The 26,481-nt window shown below is 41.2% G+C and overlaps 1 protein-coding gene across 1 annotated transcript in view; it reads left to right on the top strand.

Moving 5' to 3' along the window:
* Positions 1 to 26,481, top strand: part of LOC104286803 (poly(rC)-binding protein 3-like) — a 55,383-nt gene that overhangs the window by 5,112 nt on the left and 23,790 nt on the right. The window contains exons 2-7 of the mRNA XM_009885439.1: positions 8,636 to 8,659; positions 8,759 to 8,791; positions 12,079 to 12,195; positions 18,112 to 18,243; positions 22,219 to 22,347; positions 24,390 to 24,533. Of these exons, the coding sequence (XP_009883741.1) occupies positions 8,636 to 8,659; positions 8,759 to 8,791; positions 12,079 to 12,195; positions 18,112 to 18,243; positions 22,219 to 22,347; positions 24,390 to 24,533 (579 nt within the window). The remainder of the gene's footprint in view (positions 1 to 8,635; positions 8,660 to 8,758; positions 8,792 to 12,078; positions 12,196 to 18,111; positions 18,244 to 22,218; positions 22,348 to 24,389; positions 24,534 to 26,481) is intronic.

Here is a 26,481-nt window from a genome sequence, read left to right as displayed (position 1 = left end):
GTGAGGGAAGGAAATCTGGAAAGCATAAAAGGCTGAAAGGCATCAGATGTGGCAGCGTCTAGAGAGTGGCACATTTGGGATATGCTGGGTTGGAAAGACAAGCTATTGCAGCAAAAGCATATGCAATTTTGGATGTATAATGTTGGTGCATCGTGGGGCAGAGGCGGTAATTATCTTCCTCTTCTTCTGGCAAAATCATACCTGTGGTTCTGTGCTCAGCAGCAGGCACCATGCGTGTGAGTGATGTTGAAGATGGAGCAGAGGGGGAATTTGCAGAAAAATAAAAAAGTTTTAGGAGGCTGAAGAGACTGTGTCTAGCTTTCTTCAGACATTCTCATAAATACCTGGAGAGAATAAATACAAGTGTAATGGAGTGTTGTTATTTTGAATGATACAAGTGCTTTTGACTGGAAATAAGGGGATAAAATATATTTTTTAAAATAAATCCTAATAAGGGAATCTCAAAAGAAATACCCAGTATTGAGATTTTTTATGAGGTTCTAGAATTCTCCTAGAATTTAAACATGTCTGGGGAAGAGCAGCACGTATACTATGTAGAATGTATAATCTGCATTGATGGAAGAAAGATATGACTGAGTGGAGCTTTTCCTTCCCTGATACCATTTGCTCAACGATACGTTTCTCATAGTTTCAGCAGCACCAAATTAGAAAAACATACCTGCAGTCAAATGTTCACGTTTGGACAAAATCCTATGAGTGCTTTGATTTTTAGGCGCTAAAAGTCCAGTACTTACAGCTTAACAGCAGGATCAGTGGGTGCCTTGTGGCACTGGAAGGACTGGTTACAGCAGACTTGCATACAGCTTCAGTGGTGACTTTCAGACATGTTGGTGATTATTTTATGATGCCATATATAGAATTTTTTACGAGAAAAAGAAGATTTAGACTTATTAAGGTGATTAGTCACACTTAACAGGTCAAATATAGACAGAATAAAATCATAGAGAAAATCGCCATTGTCATCAGTATAGATAATATAGTTGTAGCATCAGGGATTTCTCTTAGTGGCTGCTTTTTGGGGCCTGCTTAATTGCCCTCGAAAGACTGTAAAGCAAGCACAGAAATAATTTTCCCCATCTCAAAGGTAATGCCCTTCTCCTTCCCCATTTTTTTCTTTTATTTTTTACTTGTTAAAATGCAGAATACCACAAAGTAGCTTCAAGAATCACCTTGTCAGTAATTTAACCCAAGCTGTAAAATGCCAACCCAGCCAGTGTTTGTTCTGTTCTTTCTAGTTTCCACGAACACTGTCAGGGTATTATGAGGATTGACTGTCCTGCCTATTGCTATTATAGTTCTTGTTTTGTTTATTTGCATTACTGTGGTACCTAAGAGCTCTAGTCATGGAACAAAACTCTGCATGCAAATACACAACACAGGGTGGATCTCCTCTTAGTGTGTTTGTAGTAACAGCTGAGAGCTTCTCCCCAGCCTAAAAAAATCAATGAAAAGGACAGAAGTCTTTTCCCCCAACCCCTGCACCTTGTATGTCCACAACAACAATCTCCATAGCTGAATTTTCCCACTTCTGTCAAACAAAATCTCGTCATCGGTCCACAGCTTTAATGAACTGACATTGCAGAAAGCACACACCCTACTCAGTGTTGATGCTTCATCATCACAGGCAGAGGGACAAGCAAAGGGAGAGAACGAGTTTTTGGTTTGGTTTTTGGGGGTAAAGATGGGAGGTTTGGTGTGAAATTGAATGTAAATTTGTAACCCATCTGTTATCAAAAAGCAAGTGAGAAATGCCCATTGGTACAGCTGCCCAAAAACTGGTAGCTGGACCTGTGGAAGATTCACAACACTGAAATCTCCAGCAGAACGGCCATAATTTGAAGGTTTCCTCATACACTACCACATTGGTTAGCATGAGATCTGTCTCAGTAAGGGCTTGGACTGCAGTGCCTTACTAAATTAGGGCTGTTAGCATCAGACAGCAACTACTGAAGCATCACCTAGGAACACGAGATCTCCCAGGTCAGTGAGGCTAATCCCACATAATCCCAGAACACAAATCAGACTCTCAGTTTATCGAAGGCAGATGTTTGTTCCCTGAGGCACACACATTACATCATGTTTCCCAAAACTGACTAAGGCTTTTCTTCCAGCCTTTGAAAAATGCTGATGCCCCGTGTGCTCCAGGTACATTGTTCAGAACATCTTCATGGAATATGTTCCTGGAGTCTTCCATGCAAGTGTCTTCATGAGTATACAAGTACTGGCAACTCTATCCTCAGAGCAAGGCAAAGAGTGTTGTGCCTCTTTATGGATGAGAGAAAGACAACTGGTCCTGGTCTAGAAAACTCTAGAAAAATCAGCGCAGGTGATGTTTGCTGTTGCCAGAATCCCACCATGGAAGACTGTATTTCCTTTCTTTCAATGTTTTCCTAGCAGGCTTTTTTGCTTGTAGAGTCCAGTCCTACTGGTTCTACCTTATCCTTACTCATAGAAAGCAGGTAGATGTATGCAATCCAAGCATTGCCTGAATGAATTCCAGGCCTTAGGATGTGGCCTGTGCTTTGTCAGATGCTTTGGGGTGAAAGTTTGTATTCTTATATTATTTCTTAAAAGGGTTTTCTTTCTGAGCATGGCTTTATCTCAGGGCTCCTGTGAGGTTAGTGTTCCATTCACCCCGTAGCACTAATAGAAGCTGCATCCCCCCCATGGATAGACGAAGGCCTGTGTTTTTATGTGGTCTTGGAGTAGATAGCTGTTTTGTTTTGATTTCCTGGGCCACAGTCATTACTAAACTAGCCTCACCCTTAGAAAAATGATGGAATTTCACATATTATGTTTACAGATCGAAGGTTAATCTTTATGCCAAGGTTTGTTACCATTTGTTAAGCCTCGTGTTTTCTTAACATGACTAATTTCTTTCTCTTGTTATTCAAAAGGCACACCAGATAATTGATTAGGAAATAGCCTTCTCCTACAGCCTATTTTATATCTTTGTTTACTCATTCGCACTGTCAAGGCCCCTGCAAATGCCTTTTCTCACAGACTTCTCTGCTACCACCTTTTGTTCTGTCGGTGCTGCCTTGCCCTCACCACTGACAGTGCAAAAACTGCAGAAATAGCTTTCTGCTCTGTGATGGGCCCACCACTCCCCAAGTGTTCATTAAGAGTAAAACTCATCCCATTCATGGGAATGAGATGTGCAAATAATATATGCCGCATTTCAGCATGAAAGAAAGCATCCCCTGTTTTTACCATTGCCTTTCCTCCAGTTATCTGCAATGAATTGGGTGGTTGGCTAGAAATATATTTTTCTGATATTGAGCAGTCTTCCAGTGCTTGTTGGTGAAGTTCACCTCTTGTTGTTTTATCTATTTTGTTAGAAGTGGCATACTAAAGAGAGTCATAGACATAAATCAGCTCAGCCCTCCAGGCTAGAGATTTATTTTCAGGCTATCTGAAATCAGTGTGTACATTTCGAATTTTCCTGGGGTTTTCCCAAATTATGCTGTTGGAGCCCAAGTGTGAGACTCTCCTGCTCGAGATACTGTCTTCTGGAGGTATGCCCTTTGGAAGGCATTACCTGGGCTGGGTACTCAACACAATCTGAAATTCAGAACCCTTTGATGAATGTCAAGATAGGCACCCCAAATTGTTATCGTCTCTCAAAGGAAGGTTCATATCTATCTCTTTGGTGCCTGTATGTATATATTGACTTTGCACACAAATATATATATAAGTGTGTGTATACATACGTATTGATGGATGTAGGCAGCTTTTAGGAGGCATCCTATTCACGCAGCATGTTTGCTGTGGCATATCTGTTTCTGACAGGCAGGTGTTTGTATGTTGAGGCCAAGGAGCTTGGCTAGTACTTTTAGCTCTGGCATCAGTCTGCTGAGGTGCCTTATACCTGTTTTTCTCCCTCTGAGCTTTAGTTCCTCCATTTATAACATCTTTTTTTTTTTTTTGTGCACTGCTTTTCGATCAGCTGTTGAAGTGTGATTATATGAACCCAGTAATTGTTATCATGTAACTTGTTTTCTCCCTGTGTTTACACCTAGATGGGTAGTCAATAAATCAATCTTAAATTGATCATAAATACTTACCTTTGGCTTATACTCCTGAACCCTCAAAAACAGCAAATAGTTCAGGAGCTGTTAGTGTATTCTAGTAGGCAATTATGTGCTAGGACAGCTAAAGCAGACTCCTGACTGACCTGCACTGAGGCTGAATTTGACATCAACTGTAGGATTCCTCTCACCAAACTTCAGGTACGTTAGTGTCAGTCTAGGCTGCTTCTACTGCAGGTGAAGAAAAAGAAAACCCTTGGGAGCACACTTCTTCCCTCCTCTTTTAGGAACAAACCATCCCCCATTATCTCTCTCCCTGGACTGCAGAGGAAGCTGTGTGTCTGGCTTACACTAGACTCCTAACTTTTAATGAACTGATGTAGGTGACAGACATCTCATCCCTTCAGTCTTATGCAGTTAACTACAGCACAGTTTGGTCTCTGACAGATTCACAAACGTTTGGTCTCTGACAGATTCATAAACGTTTTCTGAAGAAGATAAAGCCCTCAAAGTAACCTTTGAGCTAGAAATATTGATAAAACTTGAGTGTCATAAAAATGATGTTAGGTATCTCATTAAGCACTAAATGTAATTTAGGGTGATATAAGAATCTATATGAAACAAATGATGTACTGTATAAAGAAACATTAAAGGTTTGATGAAGTAGCATTGGTAGTTTAGAGAATGAGGCATAAAGAATCTTCTGATTTAATCTGTGGCAGAAGTAGATTTCTCATCATCATTAAAGACATGATCTGTTGTCACCAGTACTTGTGGGAGCTTTCCTAGAAACAGCTAAGGCACCAAAAAAAAGCTGAAGTGACAGATTTAGAACCATTCTAGATTATTATTTTTTTTTTTAGTAATTTGTATGAATCAAAAATTCTGGAAAAATTAGGAATATCCATGTGAAGTTAATGTTTCTCTCCCCCCCCTACCCCCACCGCCTCACATTTCCAAGCAGAATCCCAGCTCCCAGTGCAGGACGAGAAGTGGCGTTTGCTTGGATGTTTTGAAACTGCCTCCTTATAGAAGAAGCTTTAAATTCACCCTTTGAAGAGGGGAAGCTTTGAAGTACTCCACAGCATTACAGTGACATTTCCTAGCATGTCCCAAGAAATTGGTCACCAGTCTCGCTGAAGTATTTTTTTCTCAGTGGGATTCACACTGTTCATTCCCTGAGTTCTTCAGCATCTTGTACTCTTTGGTAATAACAAAGCGACGATCAGTCAGGTAGAATTCCTGTCCCCACCGAAATCAATAGCAAAACTCCCACAGACTTCAGTGGAACAAGCAGCTTCAGAATCCTAATAATTTATGCTCTACTCTGCTTTTTTAAATACTCCTGATTTCCTTGTTTGAAATGGACCATCTTTTTTTTCCTAGGGCTGCAAACAGTATATTGCTTTTCTGTTTCCAGAGCAAAAGTGTCTTTTCCTATTTCCAAGAAACATATCTTTGTACTTATTAGCCATGGCCCATCCATACATTTCTGAAAGAACAGCATCTGTCATTAAGACCCAGGATGATCAAATGGAATCGGGCAGATTTCATACTAAGTGTATACTGGCAGAGCCTTGCGGGTTCAAGACCAGGCCTACAGCTTCTAATGAAACTTCAGATGTACAAAACCTAGAATTATACCATGGACTGAAATATGATTGCAATTGAAACACAATACGCTCACCCATAACAAAAGGTCCTTCTACCTCCTAACAATCTGTTTTATGAAAGAAATTATTTCTGAAAGCTGGGACTGGGAAGAATGGAAAAAGTTTTCAAGGTAAAACTGCTGAGTGTGCTGAGTGAACAGATAGGCACTACCAGACATGAAGGGTTCCCAAGGCTTATCATCATTGAGAGTCTTACTCCCCGTATTGTTTAATCTTATTCAACAGTTACAGACAGGTTGGCAGAGTTACAGTGATAATATAAAAAAGTGTAAGTTCTTAAAAAATTTTATGGAACGGGTGTCCCAAATCTGTGTCACAGCTAACAAAAAAGCTGCACTTCATTAGAGAGCCTACACAGCATGCTGGTACAGCTTTATCAGCTCTGGGAAAAGGCATGACCTAAACCCACATATTAAGAGACACGGGATAATTTGGTCACAAGACACAAAACTGCAGCAAGTCTGCTTCATTCATTCCTCTTCTCACTGAGCTGCTTCTTTGCATTGTATGTGCAGATGCACAGAGGTCTCATAGTCCCAGAGGGCCACAGGAAGCTTTAGCAAGAACAGTCGCACAGCTGTGTGACGTGTAAAGGTCTACTGTACATCAGCCAGCAGAACTGTAAGTTTGCAAAGCAGATACCTCTGGAAGATTTGTAATGTCTGCTTGGACAGTATTGTTCTCTGGTCAGTATGTACAAGAGAGCAGAATCCCTTCTTGAAAGACAAATAAGAAGGGAAATAAAAAAGGGAAATGGGAAACGGAAAAAGTAGAGTTTGAAATAAACCTGAGAAGGGGCCTCACTAGGTTGAGGAACTTTGTGGCTAGTTAGGCATTGACTTCAGTGGGTATAAGGCCATGTTTGAAGAATCACAGACCCATGGAAGTTGGAAGGGACCCCCTAAGGCCTCCAGTCTGACCTCCTGAGTCAAGCAGATCCCATTGAAGCAGGTTGCTCAGGGCCTTGCCCAGGCTGGGTTTGGACACCTTCAAGGATGGAGACTCTACAGCTTCCCTAGGTGCCTGTTCCAATGTCCAGCCATCCCCATGGTAAAAGCTTTTTTCCTCACATTGAGTAGGAATTTGATGTTGCAACTTGCTTTCCTCATTGTGCACCACAGTAAGATCCCCCCAAGTCTTTTCTTTTCCAGGGTGGACAAACGCAGTTCTCTCAGCGGCTCCTCATGTGTCCTGTGCTCCGATCCCCTGACCATCTTGGTGGCGCTGCATTGGATTCGCATCAGTGTCCTTGTTTATCTTGTACTAGGAGCCCAAATCAGAACACAGTCCTTCAGGCATGGTCTCACAAACACAAGGAGAAGGCAAAAATCATTTGCCCCAGCCTGCTGGCTAAACTCTTGCTAATACGGCGCAGCACTTGGTTGATCAAGGGTGCACTGCTGCTACACCCATACACTCATGTTGGAGTATGCACTGGGACTCTCAGGACTTTTTCTGCAAAGCCAGTTCATATGTAGCAAGTTTTTGCCCAGCTCGTCTTGCTGCACCGGCTTGTTCCACCCCAGACATGCACCTTTCATTAGACTTTGTTGTACTTCCTGAGGTTCCTCCAGCCTGTCTAGGTGACTCCAAATAGCAGCCTTGTCCAGCAGTGTATTGACTGTTTCTCCCAGTCTGATGTTACGTGCAGACTTGCAGAGAGTGCAAAGGAACCGTATGCCAAAGTCCTTCATTGACATAGGTTGTCTTCTCACTGAAAAGTCTGCATCTTGTGAGCAGGATGTAAGGAGTTGCGAGCACAAGCAGCTTCATACTATGAGCTTATAGAGCTCATAGTATGAGCTTAAGCAGCTTCATACTATGAGCTTATAGATAATATTCTGCAGAGAAATAGCTCTCTCAAGGTCACTGCAAATAGTCCTCTACTGCAGGATGAAGTTAGTACCACTTTATCATGTGTCCATCATTGGATAGAGCAATGGAGGACAATTTCTTTAATCTTAGTCTTTGGGCTGTGTTTCAGAATGGGTCAGACTTCAGTATATAGACTGGGGGAGGTGGGAGGAGAACTGTATATCATATGTCTGGGACAGATCAGCCATGTGAAACAGTCTTTAACTGTTGAAGTAGATTTCACAATCTGAGTATGGAGAGGAGTTTGTTTTCTTTTAGCTGGTTTCCTCTCTATCAGATGATTTCCAGGCTGATGTCACACCTGCATGATTTGTGTAACGTGTTCCCACTATTCATTTTAGAGTTATTAGCTTCATTTTGGCTACCTGTTGGTTTTATGCACCAAGTTTTTAACCCTTGGGATGTTGCCAGAACTGGCAAATTGTTCCCCTATGGTATGTTCACACTGACATTTCCTAATATTTTCTGTCACTTAATGGAAAGTTGTGGGACCCTGATAGCAATTCCCAAATCCCTAAAAAGTGATTAGCAATTATTGTTCTGTAAGTGCTTAATAGGGAGATTAAGATGGGCCACCAGGTGTTTACGCAATAACACTCACTTGCATGGAAATTCAGCCGTTGCTATTACATGGTGTAAAGAGGGTAAATGCCACCCTCAGAGAGATCAGCATTTATTTTGATGCTTGTATTATATCCCATTTTCTCTAGCAGGTTGTGCAGTTCTATTATTTCTGAACTTTTCATTCCCTGATAGAGGTTTATCTGTGTTTATAGTAGCAAGATTGATCTGTAACTGCAAGATCAGTTTCTGTTAAAGGTATTTTTCTTGCACAACCAGTAAGCTGCAAAGCTGCATTTTTAGTCCACCCCTTTGCATCTAACATGGCATATTTGTATACAGCAACAATGGAAGGGAGTTAGGCTTCACATGGCAGGCTTGAAAAAAGTGATAGTGAAATAGCTTAGGAGCAAAGCAAATGCTCTTCTGTAGCAAATCGTATCATTCACACTGTCTTTCTTTTTTCTGTTTCAGGAGGTTGGAAGCATTATCGGAAAGGTCAGGAAATTACTTTCTCTCTTTATTTTCATGTCAAAATTTTTGTATATCAGTTCACTTCATCAGCCCAGGCTAACTTTTTTTCTGTTTCTTTAACAGAAAGGTGAGACAGTTAAGAAGATGAGGGAGGAGGTAAGACAAGCCTTGATGTCTTTACTTGCCTTCTTTGCAGCTCAGAGAACAGGGAAACTCAGCGTGTGCAGACCGACGCTGCCATCAAGTGGGCTGTTCATTTAACATCACCATTCTTTGCAAGTGGTGGCGTGTAAATGCACTGGCCTAAATTAAACGTTGTTGTTAATATAACCTCCTTATCGCCACAGCAGTCTGGAGTCTTTCATTCCCATAGCAATATGCCTGCTGCTGTCTTATCTCAGGAACAGCGTAGCCAGCATGATTCTGTGCATTAAAACCACAGTATCTTTCTTTAGCATACTGACATTGGTCCTGCACATGGCCTGGTCTCCTGGTAGAGAGAGCTTCCAAAATCTGAAACCAAGTATTAGACTGATGCTGTGTAAAGTTTGAGGGCAGACACAAGCTTCAGCAGAGCTGGAGCCAGACTTGCATAAGCCAAAGTGTCCCTCTGCCATGTCTTGGCAAAACCTTAACTCTTCATGGTTTTGCAACTGTGAGTAGGAGGTGGACAGGGTAGACCTGCACACCTGTCATTCATGTCCTTAGGAAAGGCTGTAAACACAAGAAGGCTGAATAAAACCTGGCACTTCGTAAACCTCAGTCTCTCTGGTGTCTGCAGGCTTCTTTCCCTGCCACCGAGCAAGCTGCACTGTCTTCAGAGGATTGTGCCCAGGTGGAGGTTACGGACCCACACTTGTCCTGCAAGGCAGCACATCTTACCTGGAGATCCATGCAATTTTCCTTCTTTGAAGCAAGTGCTAAAAGCATAAGTCAAAACACAAATCCTACTATTTAAAAGTTTAGGAGTGCAAAGTGTATAGAGGATGCCTCAAAAAAAGTCAATTTGGTTGTGGTAAATATGCAGTACATTACCATGTCAGCTGCTTTGTGTTTTTATACACAGATAGAAGGTCTGTGGCAGGGAAATCTAAAGGTATTTGTAGTAAAGAAAATTGCTGAGATCCATCTTTAAATATACACAATAGGGAGTTCATTGTCAGGCAGACAGTTCAGAGCTCCTTTTTTGATGATAAGAGCTTTCACCCATGTTTTCACACATAAGTACATTGTCTAAGACTTAAAAAAAAATACAAGAATCAAATATTTCCAATATACTAGGTAATCCTGCCAGTTGCTTAAACACATTTTGTTTTCATTATTAATTACGATAATGGGCAGATATGTTTGGATATAAGTTGCATGCACAAAAGGGAAGCCATCATTGGAGAGTGCTCCTGACTTGTGAGTTAAACATCTTAGAGAAGATTTATGATCCCTGGTTAGTTTTTCAAGATAAATATCAAATGTTCTTCTTCCACTCCTGAAAACTTACTGTCATGTACATGTGGCAAAAAAGCCTTTTTGTTTGTTTGTTTTTTTGAATTAAAGGAATTACATGCATCTTTATATCAGCACAGGACTATGTCTCCACATGATGATAACTTGGTCCTCCTTTAAATGACTGCCTTCTTCAGTACTTCTTTAAAAGCAAAATGGAATCTTATTTTTACTTTCCTGACAGATGTAGCAAGTTGCGTGTCATCTTTATGGAATGAAATGCAACTCTGTCTTGCTCTGTCATTGAGGGAATGTCAGAGACAACTTCAGGCCTAAAGAAAAGTACAAAAACCTTCGTTCTCTGCCCTGTGGTTGTTAACTTCCTACACAAATACGGAGGCCGCCACATAACATTTTAATTGCCATAGCTCTGCTTTGGCTGGTCATCTACTGGAGGAATAATATCTGTGAATTTTGGCTGCTGCCGATCTATGGTGGAGTGATCTTTCAGATGAGCTCCCATGGCTCCAGTTTCAAAGCAAGAGCTGTGCTTTCAGCTAAGGCGGCGGTGGGACAGGCAGGCCTGCCTGCCATGGGCAGCTCTGCCTGGCATGGCTCCTGGCATGCTCCCTGCCGGCGTTCGCATGTGGTGGTGGCAGCCTGAGGTTGCCACCAGCATAAACGAGCCCTGGGCCCTGATCTTCTTCCTGATCCAGTGCTGGTGTTGGATGAGGGCAAGTCCCAGTTGTGTTGGCCTGTCAGAAGAAGTGCATGCTGCCCTTTCTTATCATAGAGTCATAGAATAGTTGGAGTTGGAAGGGACCTTAAAGATCATCTAGTTCCAACCCCCCTGCCATGGGCAGGGACATCTTCCATGAAACCAGGTTGCTCAAAGCCCCGTCCAACCTGTCCTTGAACATTTCCAGGGATGAAGCATTCCTATGAATGCTGGGTATGTCTGCCAGCCAAGTCCATGGTAGCAAGATTTTCCTATCAGTAGTGCTGGTTGGTTTTTTTTCTTGTTTTATTTGGTTGCTGTCATACAGGAAAATAGGGTATCTTGCTGTTGAGCAGCAGTATGTATGCGAATAAGGGCTCAGACACACAGCACATCAGCTGATTCATGGTAACCCTGAAAGCAAAGGGCCAAATTAACCCGGATTATCCCACATTTGCTACAGGCCCAGATCTTCAAGGTCGGTGCCTGTGGATGATACAAGGCTCCAGTGACTTGTTAGGCTGCATTAATGCATTTCTGTGCCTGAAACCTCAGGGACAGCATAGGGTGGGTCTTACCTGAACTGTTTTTGATCATTATCTACACCGAGATCCTCTTAAATATGTTTACATCTGGTTTAGGTGTTTTCTCTGCACTGCCACAGTGGCATAAAGGGGATTAAGTCCCCAAGACTTACAGTTTTCTAACTCCTTCCAACAGGCTCCTTGCCTTAAGGAGATAACACCATTAGTATTGCCTGTCCTACCGCTACTCCGTTAAAGGGTGGTACAGTGCATATTAATTGACTGCCTTCACATGAGACACATCTATAAGGAACCTTCTCCACAGTGCAAAGCCAAACAGATCGAACCCTGCCTTTGGGTCTCCAAACCAGAGAGGTGCAGCTTTCCTGGGAGATGTTGATGATGCTCCCTGGAGGCAACCACCTTGTCTGAAATTCTACAGTTCCTGTCTTACTTAAGGTTAAGCCTGCAAGAGGGAAGGGAAGAGACTTGATTATGCAATTATTCACAACTTTAATTTACATTTGCATACTGCAGTGAAGGCTGTATAAGTATTTACCCAGACAGAATCCGGCTTCCGACAGTTAGATGAATTTTTGGAGTGTGATCAGTTTATGCTGAAATTATATGATGTTGAGGCTGCAGTTGTAGGGGAGGGAATTAGATGCCTCAAGATATTCCTTCCCAAACTATATCCCTAATCCTACTTAATTTGCTCCCTGGGAAGTATAAATTTGAAAAATATTTGTTCTCTTTAACAGAGTGGTGCTCGAATCAATATTTCAGAAGGCTCCTGTCCAGAGAGAATTGTGACAATAACAGGCCCGACAGATGCAATTTTTAAAGCTTTTTCTATGATTGCACTAAAATTTGAAGAGGTAAGCAAATAAAATACGGTTTTTTCTCTCTTCAAGTTGAAATACAAACAGTGTTTGAATTTTCTCATGTTTGCTTTAATGTTAAATATGATTTGTTTAATGTTCTATTTAATAGCAATGAAAGTGGTTATATTTTTATAAATGCTTTTGGCAGTAATGCTGAAGAAAAATAATGGGTCAATTTACAAGTTGTTTGATCATTTCTTTTGCTTTTTGGAGGCTTCAGGGAAAAGCAATTGCTTCTAGTAATGTGCACTAATGGTAGGAAAAATGTCTAGGAAAATTTCTGGTCCCATTGTGGGTTTGATTTGAAAAGAATAATTGCCTAACTTTTAGCTCTGCTTTTGTATGATTCCATTTGGTATTGATGTAAATTTTATATATGTCAAAATGAATATATAACTCATTTAACTGGAAAAATTTTATTTTAAAAACAAACTATATGATTACCAATTACCAAATATCACTTTTAAAGCTTGGCTTTTAAAATTAATTAAAATAAAGGCACTCAGAGTAAGTGAGGCAAGAGCTCTATTTACTGTAGAATAACTGTTCTGTGCAGATAGATACCTAAAGTGCTGGGATCTCCTTGACTTTCATGGACCAAATACAATTAGGTGTGGTCACCACTTTAACGGGAAACCTCACAGAAAAGACAGCAGACTACAGAACACAAACCCTGGTCACTCAGGAGAGGTTTTAACTCCCTCTACTTTTGAAAATCATACATCTAGTCCAGGTGTCTCTCCTGTCTTCTCTGGAGAGACAGAAGCCCCTGGGGAAAGCAATTCACCTTCTCCTGAAGGAAGAGCCTGCAGACAGGTGGACTGAATCACCCGCAGCAAGAGAAAGGAGCTGTGTCTCTCCATTGATGGTTAAACTAGAGGGATAGGAATCCCTTTCTTAAGAGTACTTATTTCTCCAAGTCATTGAGGTTAGTCTCCACAACTCCCCATAGCACTGGGAGATGCTGGCATTGATGGGAAATATCATCTTGTGCCTTTATGGAGATTGTTCACATTTAGAGCTACAGGATAGAAGAGAGCTTGTGGGTCATCAGATGCAGTTGTCTTCTAACATGAGTGGTATGTCTTGCAGGTTGCAACTTCACAGCACGATCAAAAACTAGTTAAATTTTTTTCTATTTCCTGATATTGGACCCACAACCTCAGTTCTCTGACAATTAGACGCCTTTTTTTCACTCCTCACCTGAATTTATTCATGAACAGTTTATGCAGCTTTGTTTCTGTGCCAGCACTGGCCATTAGTTTAAATAATTCTTGCCTTTCCATCCCTAAGGATTCCCCTCTTAGATGTATTTTTAGAAACCATTTTTTTTCTCCTCACACCCTTACTTTTGCCAGAGTAAGTAAGCCAAGCTCAGTCTTTCAGAGGATGCATTCCCCACCCCTCTCATGACTCTAGTAGTCCCTTTCTACCTTTTTCCAGTTACAGTTTATGTTAAATGTGTGTGTTAATTGTGGACAGGTTGCAAATGAAGTTGTACAATGCCTTATTTAATGACGCTAGCAGTCCCCTGTCCTACTTACCATCCTAACATATCCCTACCACTGCTGGAAGTGCCTCACCTCCTACTAGCGTAATGTTTTGCACATAACCGTCCTGTGCCTGGCGGGTATCCCCAGCTCCTGCTCAGGTGTTTTCCGTAGGAACCTTTTCGGTTACAGCAGACATTCCTGTCAGCCCCCAGAAAAATGACCCTTTTTTTTTTATACTGCAAATATTTCTCCAATCCTTCATAGGTTTTCAGATTTTCCTGTGTGATATTCCAATCTTTCAACATGTTGATATAGGACCCTGGTTTTATGGCATGGTACATTTTATAAGAACGCTAATTTTTTTTTTTCTGTACCAGTTATTAATGAGATGATAATGATTTTGAGGTTGAATCCTGCAGAGCGTCCAAAGTAATTCTGTCCAGCCAATTTTAAAACCACCTGTCATCATCTCTTTCTCAGCTTCAATCTCCTACTCATCTTGTACCAATCCCTGTTTCTTCTGGCTTAAGAGGCAGCTTCACGTACGGTACCATATCCTCCAGTCCTCGGAGACCTGGAGAGCGCAGACTCTCTGCTCTCTCCATGAAAAACGTGTTCTGCTTAGGGCCTTATCCTGAAAAATGCTGAGGGAATCATTAACAGAGATAATCCCTGCCAGTTCCTACCAAAACGAGCACCCAGTGGAAATAATGCTGTGTTTCTCATAAAAACATCCAACACTGCACAGCATCCGATCCCCAGCCCCTAACACAATGTAGTCTTTGAAAGTGCTGTAGCTAGCAATAGGCAAAGAAGTCTGAAATTCGGGCATCTGACTGGATTTTATGCATATTTACCCTTGTAGATTTTAGAGGGTAGCCTGAACTTTTGATGTGGGTATTAGCAAAGGGGTATTGGCACTCCCTACAGATCAGGTACTGCAGTTATATATTCTGAGATACCTGTATTTCGTTTTAATATAATGGCTCCTGGTATATTTAAAAGAACAGCAGTAAAGAAAAATGTCTCATACAATCAGTTAGGTTTCCTGTAATTATTCCTGTTCGATAAAATGAGGTAACTGTAACCCTTTGGAGGCAAAATAAAGTACTGTTTCAGAAATTACAAACGAGCTAGCTACCAGATGTTATTTTTCATGCATGTCTTTTTGTTGGAGATTTCTTCAGCCATTTAAAAAATTGAAAATTCCAGAACAGACAATGCCTGCCCCAGCTCTGGTTATTGCAGCTACCTTCAAACAGAACAAAAAAGATGCACGTGTGAGACTGCTGCTTTGAGGGATTTTTTTGGTGTTTGTTATGCATGCCCACGTGAAACATTTGGACATGAAGTTGTTGAACCTTACAGCTGTATAGCTGGGGATAAGCAGGTCTAGGAAAACATTGGAGCCCTGGAATGCTTTTCTAATGTTAGCAAAAATCTCAAAATATGTCAGACAGGGAAAAAAAAAATATATCTGGAGGAGCGTTCTCTGTGCGGTTGCCCTGCAGCCTTCCTAATAAAAGTTGATTTTCTAGCAACCTGATGATGAATTTACAAACTAGGTAGGATATTACATAAACAACTGAAGTATTGACTGTAGAGGAAAAAGAGAGTTGTTAAAAAATGGCACTAACCCAGGCAGACCACTGGAGTTGCAAGGGGGACATTTTAGAGCAGTCACTTCCAGATTGGAGCCTGAGACCCAAGAAATGCAGCTGTAAGTTCACTGGTGAGTGGGGTAACTCTGGTTTTGGATATAAATATGCATAATCCACTGGAAGCAAATGGTAGTTAAGTGCTGGAAAACCAGCAGGCAGAGCTTAGTGGTCAGGCCTTCTCCAGAGAAATAAGAAAAAGTTTGGCAGAATCCTTGTTCGGTTGCAAAAATTTATGAAGTAATTGCTCCGCTCCTGGAATAAGGAGGAGATAAAGGCAAGGTGATAAAAGCAACTGAGATGATGCCTTTTTTGACAAATACTAACTCCTGCTGCTACAACTAGGATAAATCCTGTGGTAGTCATTACCAAGTGAGAAGCCACTTCACAGACTCGTAATTGCTGTGGAAATTGGCAGGTTTAACATTTCATTTAGAAACCAGCAAAGAATTTTGGTACGTTTTTTCCCCCAGAGGTTTGGTAGATTTCTGAGCTGCCCAGTTTGTTTGCCTTGGGAAGCCTTAGACACTGTGACACTGGGATGCCAGGAGCTGGGGATGCTGCAGGGTTTCAACACTGGGACCTGCCTCTCCTACCACTTCCAGCTGCCGGTCAGCCCGTCCTGGTGGAGGAGCAGCCCAGGCGAGCGGGCACAAAGCCATGAAAGGTTCACCTCTTGTGTCTGCCAGAGCCCTGAGGAAACGGATGCAGTGCCACAGACAGTAAGAGGTTAAAGAAATAGGAATCTCCCAGTTTGAGAGACGGCTGTTCTGTGAGAAAGTTTCCAGCCAACACTATGTGGGAGCCTGCAGTTTTGCAGGGGCTTTTTTTTTTCCCCATTAATTTCTCTTTTGTTGTGTTTTTAAGCGGGACTGATACCGTTATGGGTGTGCTGCTGAGCCCGCGTGTTTAGGTTTTGCTCTTTTTAAATGATGAGGTGAAAATAAAGAGAACAGCAGCTTCCAATTTTTGTGCAGTGCTTTTGAAAGTGACAAGTGTAGTGAAGGCTTTGAGGACAGTCCAGATATGATATGGAAGTGGGAGACATTATCAGGGCTGTGCTGGGTGGCTGAAGAGGGTTATTTGCCTACATCTGGATGATCGTGTGCCTCCACCTGACACAAACATAATGAGATGGCATCTTCCAGCTGAAAAATCGGCATGACTTGGGCTTTATTTCAGATACATGGATGCTGCAAAATTCAGTTATCCCTCTCGCTTTATTTTGGATTGCAATCTCTCACTGACACAGGCGCTGAACAAAATATGAGTTACTGGCTGGCAGAGGAATGATTTGATAGCTGTCTTGTGGCATGCAGCAATGCTTTATTCCATTCAAGATTTTTTTCTTTTCTTTTAAGCTAAGCAAGGTCACACTGAGCCATTTCTTGGACGCAATAATGCTGCCATCACAAATCTGGAGATGCTGTAGGAATCAGTGCTAGTATCACTGAGCTCCCACACCAGTTCAGCAAGGCATGCAGAGTTGTTTAAAGCACTTTTTCTTTTCTTTTCTTTTTTTTTTTTTTTTTAATTTGAGGTCCTGATGACACAGTATAGGCACTTCTTTTTTTTTTTTTTTAACAAGTGGTAGTCTTGATAAGTGAGAATGTAGGGAATCACATCCGTTCTGTCTGCTGGAACTCTTGTTGCATCATAAATGAGTTAAGTGAATATGAAATGCATTTTTGCTGTTGTTCCTGCCCTGATCTTTTGGGTAGCATTTCTGTGAAGGGTGCAATAGCTGTGCCATGCCACCTCACATATAGATAAGATGATCTTTTCAGCTCACAGCTAGTGTTACCAAACCACATTGAGATTTTCATGAGTTATTGGACAGGTGCCATGCAGCTTGTGGCTTTTTTTTGTGATCCTAAGTGCTCTCAACAACATCCCATCGATCAGCGGGAAGACAAGCTTTATGTTTTCCTCTGTGATAAAGACTTTAGAGGGATCGTTTTGTCTTGCCTACAAGATTTTGAACAAACAAAATATATTTAAAACAATGTAAACCTTGCAACAAGTAGTATATTGAAATGCTCATGAGAACATATAGTGTAGTCTCATTGGATAATGAGATACATGGATATAGGTTACATTACCTGGATACAGGTAATTGCTGTTCTGCTGAGCTCTTTGTACCCTGGTTATACAGCTGTGATGGAAAAGATTTTAGAAATTAGGCAGCACTACGAACACTTATGGATCTGCTACAAAAGAGAAATTAAACCGGGGGGGCAGCAAAATATTTATCAAAATAATCTGATTTTCTCTGCTTCAGATTATTCACCAATTCTTTGTCACTCCCTTTTTTAACCTTTTTCTTTGTATTGAACCTGACAAGATATTGTATGAAATGTAAAGACATATTATTTAGTACAAGTGTTCTAATTGAGATGGTAGAAAAGAGACCAAATCAGGATTTGGGGGCCTGTGAACTCAAAAGCTTCTTTGTCTTTTCCATCTGCTTCGACTGGTCTAATGAGAGATACCACCTCCTCCTCCTCCTTGCCTTACTTCAGACACCATCCTCTTGTCCTGCAGTGGGAACCTGTGACACCAGAGACCAAAAGGGTTCCTTCCTCTGGCACAAGCCATTTGTGGTGTTCATGCTTACAGCATATCACACGCTTTACCTGCAACAGAACCAAACTTTGACCGGTTGCACTCCCCCTAGGTCTCCATGAACAGCTGAGCCCTTCCGCGCTTACCGGGAATGACAAATCCTCCACTAATTCTCACTGACGTTGTGATTGCAGGACATAAACACTTCCATGACAAACAGCACGGTGACAAGCAAACCGCCTGTAACACTGCGGCTCGTCGTCCCGGCAAGTCAGTGTGGATCCCTCATAGGAAAAGGAGGTTCCAAAATCAAAGAAATCAGGGAGGTAAGTCTTGGGATATCTGCTAGGAATGCTGGCTAGCTCAGCGTCCTGCCGCAGCCGTTTAAAGAGCGTGCCCTGCCGGCATCGTCCACTGTGCTTCCCTCGTCGTAGGAACAGGAGCATGTGCTGAGAGAAAAGCCTGGAAAAGCCTTACTCTGGGGGGAAGTGGGGGTCCAGCACAGCTGCACTTTTCTACCTTCCTTGATGCTAAACACCATAGGTGAAGTAAAGAAACAGCTTTCCAACGTATTAGTCTGTGGTGCACAATTTAGCAAAGAGGCAGTTTAGCGACAGAAACGGCTCGTCCAGTTTCTCTTCAGGCACAGCCCCCTCCCCAGCCAGGCTCAGATGGTGCTGAGTTGGAGCATCGCAGCCGTTTCCAAATTAGTTACCACCCTTGCAGCCAGAGAAAGGCCCAAGTAGCAATGGGGAGTCCAGATCAGTGGATCAAATACTTGATCTGCTTTGTAGAAAAATTTGATTTTCATACTCCTTTCCTGTACTAGATCTCCCTAATCTCACCGTGCCACAGGTGACTTGGTTTCATGTATTCCAAACACTTTTTTTTTCAATCCAGACTTTATCTAAAGGTATTCATTCAATGTGCTGTGCTAGCAGCCACTTTTTCCTCTAACCGAAACAATGCAAAAATTATCCTACGATGCCAGTTTTAATTCTTCCATGCATGACTGTAACAACACAGCACATGCCAAGCTAAGGGTCCAATGTTTGTAATCAGTCAAACAAGAAAATTAGGTACATGCTCAGTTATGTTGAGAAAACCTGAACAGGAGATTTCAGAAAAATGGATTTTTATTCTGCAGAAAGTGACAGTACTCCTTCTACATTTATATTCATCCCAACATGGAACAAGATGTAGAATATCAAGATAACATGCTGATCTTCTTTTTTTTTTTTCATTTGACTATGTCAAAACAGAAGCTTTTGCCAGGTTCTACCAAATTGAAACTTCCTTTTTTTAATCTAAAGTGTAGTTTCAAGACAGTAGATTTAATTGAGCTTTTAAGTTTCATTTCAAATGCGAAAAAAAGTTATCAGATGTTTTTCTATCAAAGAAAATTTGACCGAATGTCAAGAAGGAGTGGAAAACGCTTTGATCTAAATTATATGTACAGGATTTGATATGAAATGTTAGTTTATGGTAGCCTTGGAAGGAAAGGTGAACATGGAGAACAGTCAGGGGTCTCATCCTGTTGACTTTCAAGTTCTTCCACATTATTTCATTTGGTTTTGAATTTGATTGTCCCCGGAGCTTTTAAGAAATTTCCCTCTGAAGACCACTACTGAAAGGGTCTTTTCTCTCCTTGCGAACAGGGCAGTAAAAGCAGCATCTACCGTTTCCAGTAGCTGACAGAGCTGCCAAAAACTGCTTCAGAGTTTGCCAAGCAAACAGCATGTTGTTCCTCCATGTGCCTCTTGCTTTGTAAACTGTGTTCATGAAAACATGAGTTGGTCGTTTGCTGTAAACTCGCAGAAAAACAACAGAAAAACTCGCAGAGCCCTGCCATTTGAAGGGGTCTCTGTGCTTGCTGAGACCTGCAAATAAAAGGCAATTACCAATCAGATTTTTTTGGGGGGGGAATGCTGTTGCTTTATTTTTCATCAAAGAGTCCGGGAGCTATGCCTCGCAGTAGTCCTTATTGTCAAACCAACTCTTGAGATGTGGGAGAAAGGAGTCGCTTGATGATACTGAGGGGAAGAAAACGTTATTTCTGTGCAGATGTTAGGGTCATAGGAAACGCTCTCCCTTTCTCTTTAATCCCCAAAAAGCTTTGTCAGAGAACTTTGTATAGCTGTGAGAAGATACTTGCGTGTTGAAGCGTGTTTCCTGGGTGGGAGGAAGGTGTTCAGTTTGCCTTACGCATGGGACATTTCTGGCTCAGATTCTGGATGGCCACCGGGCTGTTGGTGTTGGCAGCAGTTCGTGCCTGGGTGAATGAGAAAGCCAAGTGATGGCACACTCTCCCCCTGGCAGGCAGCAGGCAAAGCCAGACTAAAAGCTTGCCACTGGAGAAGGCAGAGCTACTGTCAGAGTACACGGTCGGAGGCGACCTCAGCCACGAGACATGATTTCCCTTGGTCCTCCAGATCTTGTAGGTGTCCAGGAGAACTGTCAGGCAGTAGGAATCCCACTGATTTCTTAGTTGGGTTAAAATAGGAGCAGGCCTAAGTGTGAACTATGTGGTGGTGAGTGCTTAACTCTAGGCTTTACAGTTGTCGATACTTTGGATTTTATTTTAAATACTGGGTAACCTCATGCAGAGCACTAAGTGAGTGCTTTTAGGACATAGGTTTTTAAAGGTGAGATTGGTCTGTTGGTTGGTCTGTGTACATTAAATGACTGAAGTGATTGTTCTGGTGAGCATGGTTTCAGAAGCAATTACCTACTAGGCTAGTACAGGGAATTAAAAGGATAGTGTTTGGCCAAATAGGTGTTTTGATAAGGCTAATGTAGCGAGAAGTCACACTGCACATTTTCTTAAGCATAAGGGTAATGGACAAAATATTACCCTTTTTTAAGTTGCTGACATATGACCGAAGTCAAAGAATAAACAAGATTAGCACTGGAAGCAAATGCATGAATGACTGCAGCATTCGGCAGAGTATTTTGTGCTAGATGTACGGATACCCAGAACTGTATGTTAAACAGCAAACACGATAAAACAGGAAAAAAAGGAGCATCCATCTCAAGATGTGGTCTAATTTCATCATCAATACACTGAGCAGCAATTGCACAAGGGATGGTCTTTTGTGTTCATTATGTACCCAGGAGCAACGTGTAGGGTTGCTGTACTATTTTCAAGATAAGATTACAAAAAAAAAGAAAAGGAAAAAAAAAGGAAAGAAAAGCATGACTGATTGATCAAATTATGGCGAAATTCCAAAGCCTATTATAGAGCAAAGAATTGATATTCTGGTCTTAAACAGCACTAGTGAACAGAAGATGCAATCAGTAATTTAATCAGTCTTTGGAAAGAAGAATAGCATGTTGTATGTAACCAGCAGGAAAACAAATTAACTCCTTGCTGACTGACACAAAGTCAACAGTTACTGAAAATACTTTCTTTAAAAAGCCCAAAATATTGCATTGCAGTAACAGTCAGGAATAGATTTTGTTTGTAATACATGAAAGTGTTAACTCAATATGAAATGCCTGGGTTTTTTTCTGTTGACTGAAAGGGCCTTTCAGGATGGTTATGAAATAGTGCCAGGGATTGTTTTGGCCTCATGTATTTTTTTCTTTCTTTGGGTTTTTTTTTTTTGTTAACTAAGATACATTAGTGCCAAGATCAAATTTAAACAAAAAAAAAACCCCAACAAACAAACAAACAAAAAATACCCCTAAACCCTAGCTCGTTATCTCCTTGGGTTCATTAATGAGCTAAAAGTTGATGATATGCATATATTTAATCAACACTAATTATAATTTAGAAGTGCTTCTGTACCATCCTGAGATATTCCAGAGCATAAGGCAGCCCTAAATTTCATCCAGACACAAGTCAGCCATCAGTGGATTAAAGAGCCATTTATCTGCAACTCATTTGATTAGCAGACCTTCTTCAGTTGTCAACACTTTTTCCCTTTTTTGTTTTATTATTGAAAAGTACTTAATTTCACCCCTTTCATTTTTCAGTCAGCATTGCAGCTGTCTGTATTTGCAGGGGTTAAAAGACTTGTCCTGAAGTTCAGGTCACACTTTGATTCCTTAACATCTACTGAGGACTAATCTTCCTAGCATGGGAGTGTTTGCAAATTGGCTTGAACAGGCAAATCCATGTCCTGCCAGACCCCAGTTATCCTGTCTGGGCATGAATTTGCATACACACGTTATCACGTATCTAGCAAAGACAAGACAAAATCGTTTCGAGGCGCATCCTCCCCATCACGTCAGTGAATCACTCTGGCTTTGGAGAGGCGCCTGGTGGTGACGCTCTCTGTGCTTTGTCTCTGCTCAAGTCCACAGGAGCCCAGGTGCAGGTAGCGGGGGACATGTTGCCAAACTCGACGGAGCGCGCAGTGACTATATCGGGCACCCCTGACGCCATCATCCAGTGCGTGAAGCAAATATGCGTGGTTATGCTGGAGGTAAGTGCGCGCTTGGCACATCACCTCTCGCGCGGGAGATGCTCAAACACGCCATCAGTTTTCACGTGCTCTGGGTTTTCCGGGGGTACCGCCCACCCTTCCCGTGATGGGGATTTCCAGGGGACTCTGTTGGGCTGTGCCTTCCCTGGTGTTCCAGAGCCCCTCGCAGCAGGGTTTAGCAATCAAAGACCGGGGTTGTCGTGACACTGTCAAATAACAAACCGGGTCCAGCGTGGAGCTGCAGCCCCTTCTGAGAGAAAAGCCTCTTATTCTGACGCAGAATAGGGCAGAAAACATCTAGGTCTTGTTTTAAATAGAAATAATTCTGACTAGCGTAATTTAGATATACCAGGGCTTTTTGCTTCCTTAGGGTCAGGTCATTGCTTAAGGCCACAATGTTTCATTTTGGTGGCAGTTTTTTAGCTCTTACATTAAATGATCCAAAATTAATTTATATAAAAACCTGGGCATTTTAACCCTTGCTGAAAATGCCCGTAATTTCATGCAAGTACATTTCTCAACTGATTAAGTTGAATAGAAGTTTTTTTTTTAAAAAAAAAAAAAACAACCCCAAAACTTCAGCAAATCAAAATGAAATAATTTGACAAAGTAACAATAATTTTTGAAAAGGAACCTGAAACGTCTCTGCTTTTATCACATTTTCTGCTGGAAAATTTTCTGTGGTTTTTTGGTTTGGTTTGGTTTTTTACCTAAGTCTAGTGAAGGACTGTGTCATTATGATTGCTGACACCCTACTGTTCTGTTATTCTTTAAAAAGGGGAGAAACAGCGGAGTGTTTAGACAGCACTGCTGCTATTGGCTCCTCAGAATTGTGCAATGGATCAAAATGACACACAACTTTTGCATCAAAATGCCATACACGCTAATGCGAATAAAAGCATAAAAATTAATAAATCCCTAGTGTTTTACTGGGGAAAAGTGACCCACTTCATTTTTTTAAACTACTGTGAGGAAGGAATTTCTTTATAAAAATGCAAGAGAACAGAAAGAAAATATTAAAAAATAATTTTAGTTTGTTAGAGATGGAGTACGTGACGGCAATAGTTATCAGCTCTGTGAATTGTATAGTTTATTATCCAAGTGACATTCATGGAATAAATAGTTATATGCTAAAGAAGAGAGAAGCCACTTCTCAAAATCAGAGAGACACAGCCCTATTTTCCCACAGGTAGAGCCACTTTTTAAATAACTACTTTAAACATTATAAGTACTTAATTTTGACATAACTCAAATCGCAAGCAGCACTAAGACGACACTGGCTTAGCTACAGTTTGCTTCTTCAAACATTTACATAACTCAGAAAATTAATGTTCTCTAATTTGCAGCATATATTTAATTTGGCAACAAACACTTTCATTGACACGAAATGACTAATTATATGATATTAGTCAATGGAAGTGCTTTATTTACGAGGAGAAAGTTAGCCTTAGTCAGGGCTTTTCCCGTGGGGTGCTTACCTTGGGCTACAGGGAACAAACTCCTTTCCATGCATTCCAGCTCAGTCAGATGAAAGGCAGGATCAGGCTGGTCACTTGCAATTAAACAACAGACTTAATTGAGTTGGTAAAACAAGAAACCTTGATGTGTAGCAGTGTAGGAAAGATCAATGAGCAGGAGATGCGCTCTGCATTAACAAAGCGAGACCACAGGCTTGATTCTTCCAAAACATTGACAAATTTCAAAATTGCGCCCATGTTTCCTGAAATGCCTTGATATACTGAATGAAGCTTCATAGCTTCATCCGACAATGGCGGTAATGAAGGCACGAGTGCCAGCACCACCTGTTTCGGCTGTGCAGTTGGGACCTCAGCTCTTCCCCTCAAAGCCCACTCAACCGGCCTTTGGTTGCAGCTTTTGGGCTGCTGAGGTGGAGGGCAGGGTGGTGTGGGCTGGGCTGGGTTAGCTGCACGCCATGTTGTCTGAGGTGACCGAGATAAGGAATTATTTTATTTTATTTTATTTTTTTTAATACTAGTTCTGCTTCATTCTGCATTTTGATCGCTTTGTGTTTTTGTCTGCAGTCCCCACCCAAAGGTGCCACCATCCCCTACCGTCCCAAACCTGCCTCTGCACCTATCATTTTTGCAGGTGGCCAGGTAAGAGCAGACACCATTTTGGCTTCAGCTGGAAACCACACCGTCTTGGCCCAACCTCAGCCAGCGCCTGTTAGTTTTCAACATTTACTCTTTTTTGCCTGGTATAGTATTGACGTGCTTTGTCTACTCTGTGTGCTTATAGTTTGTAGGAAAGGAGAGCACTGCATTGCAAACTTGACACAAAATTGTGATGACTGGTATTTTACCAAGATTTAAAATTAACTTCTCTAATTAAGGAAAGTTTGCCCTTCTGCAAAATGAGAGGTGTTCAAATCAGATGCTTCCTGAGTGGGAAAAAACTGCTTATTGTAGGGGTTGTTTTTTTCAGTCTTAACTTGCAGCTCCACTAGCAGTATAAGCAGTTTTGTCAACTTTTCAGAGATGACCAAACAGCAGGATGTCTCTGCTCATGACAGGTGTACATTTTCTTTCATAGTTTTCATATTTTTTAGGACCAAATAGCGCATTTTGCAGTAAAAATTTACACACGCATAATTTCTGCTGCTTATAGTCCGTCAGGACCGAGTAGCAATTGGGTTCTGAGGTTACAGGAACTGCCAACGTGCAAGTGCAGACCTTCCTAACCATGGCATGCAACAGCCAAGGCTTTCTTGTTTCTTTTTTATGAAGTGTCATTTTGACAATTCCCCCTTCATCTTAAGCTTTATCAGTCAGGGTTCTAATCTGCCTTTAACACCCTGTGTGCAACGTGGCTCTTCCTTGTCTTTTGATAATGCTCTGAAATGGGTCTGCAATGTGCCATTAAGACATGGCGGGAATTTTCTCTGCCACCGTCTGTTGTGGCAGGATTTTTAGTAAGTTTTGCCGGTTTGTAAGGAAAGTCCTGCACATGTCAAGCACACATCAAAGCGTCACAGCTTCTCACAGGCCCTTGTAATGAACTCTCTCTGAATTTTTGTCTCTGAGTTTTACCTTTTACCTTCTGCTCTGTAATGATACATTGTGATGTTTACCCAGATTTTCACAATCTGGTTGTAGTAGCTTCCAATTCCTAGTGTTCAAGCTTACCACTCTCAGCTGTCGTCAAAATAAGAAATCTGCTTCCTTAGTAACCAAAGCTGAATTGAAATTTAAAATAATTTTCCAGAAATTGGTCGATGGCTGAAAGTTCAGAATAATTTACTCCATATATATATATATATATATTAAGTTTACACTGCAGTGCTTTCCTGTAAGAAATATGTGTGTATGTATGCAGCAGCCTGTGTTACCGGTATTGTAATTGCCACTGCCTTCAAAGACTGTCTCTGTACATGATTACTGAAAAATATTGAAACTGTTTGCTAGAGTGCTCTGAGCAGTTTGTATAAATAATTGAAAGTGTCCTATTTTAAGGTCTAATAGCTCTTGTCATCTTCAGTTTTATCAGTTTAAAAAGTGTTCTCACTTTTCTAATGCAACCTTGTCGATGTGAGAGTGTAAGAGACAGACACTTTCTGTGTGCTTTGAATTTATTCTCTGACTAAGAAAACCTTTTAAGAAAATGCTTAAGGAGTGTTTGGGAGTCCATATGGAAGGAGACTTTAACCAGGTTTCATAAGTAGAAATTAATTCTGAAAATAAAATTCCATCAGCCGTGTTAATTCCACCCAACCTTTTGGCTACGCTATCAGAAGTTATTTTTTCATTCTAAATTACATCATGGCTATCTTGAAAGGTTTTGGCTTGTTTAATGCCTTCACATCAAACAACACTAGCAAAATAAAATTTCTAGTTCTCCTTAACAAGTTGGGGTTCTTCTGCTTTAAGTATTGTTTTTAATTCTCTTGTGCTTCTTTGATACTGCATTGTGTGACAGAACTAAAAGGAAGTTGAACACAGTCCTGCCCTGTGTTATGCTTATGCAGTTGTTTAAGCATATGCAGTTGTTAAAGAAAATAAATAAATCCAGCACTTCTACCTGATGGAAACAAATTGGAAATTTCTATCCATTGTGCTACATTGCTGTTTAGACGGGTACTCACAGGGTACAGCTTTGCTTTATGTCTCATAGCAG

Source organism: Charadrius vociferus, unplaced genomic scaffold (assembly GCF_000708025.1).
Source record: "Charadrius vociferus isolate BGI_N301 unplaced genomic scaffold, ASM70802v2 scaffold174, whole genome shotgun sequence".
In the NCBI taxonomy this organism is placed as follows: Eukaryota; Metazoa; Chordata; class Aves; order Charadriiformes; family Charadriidae; genus Charadrius; species Charadrius vociferus.
Note: the sequence above shows the minus strand (reverse complement) of the source record. Positions and strands in the feature narration are given on the sequence as shown.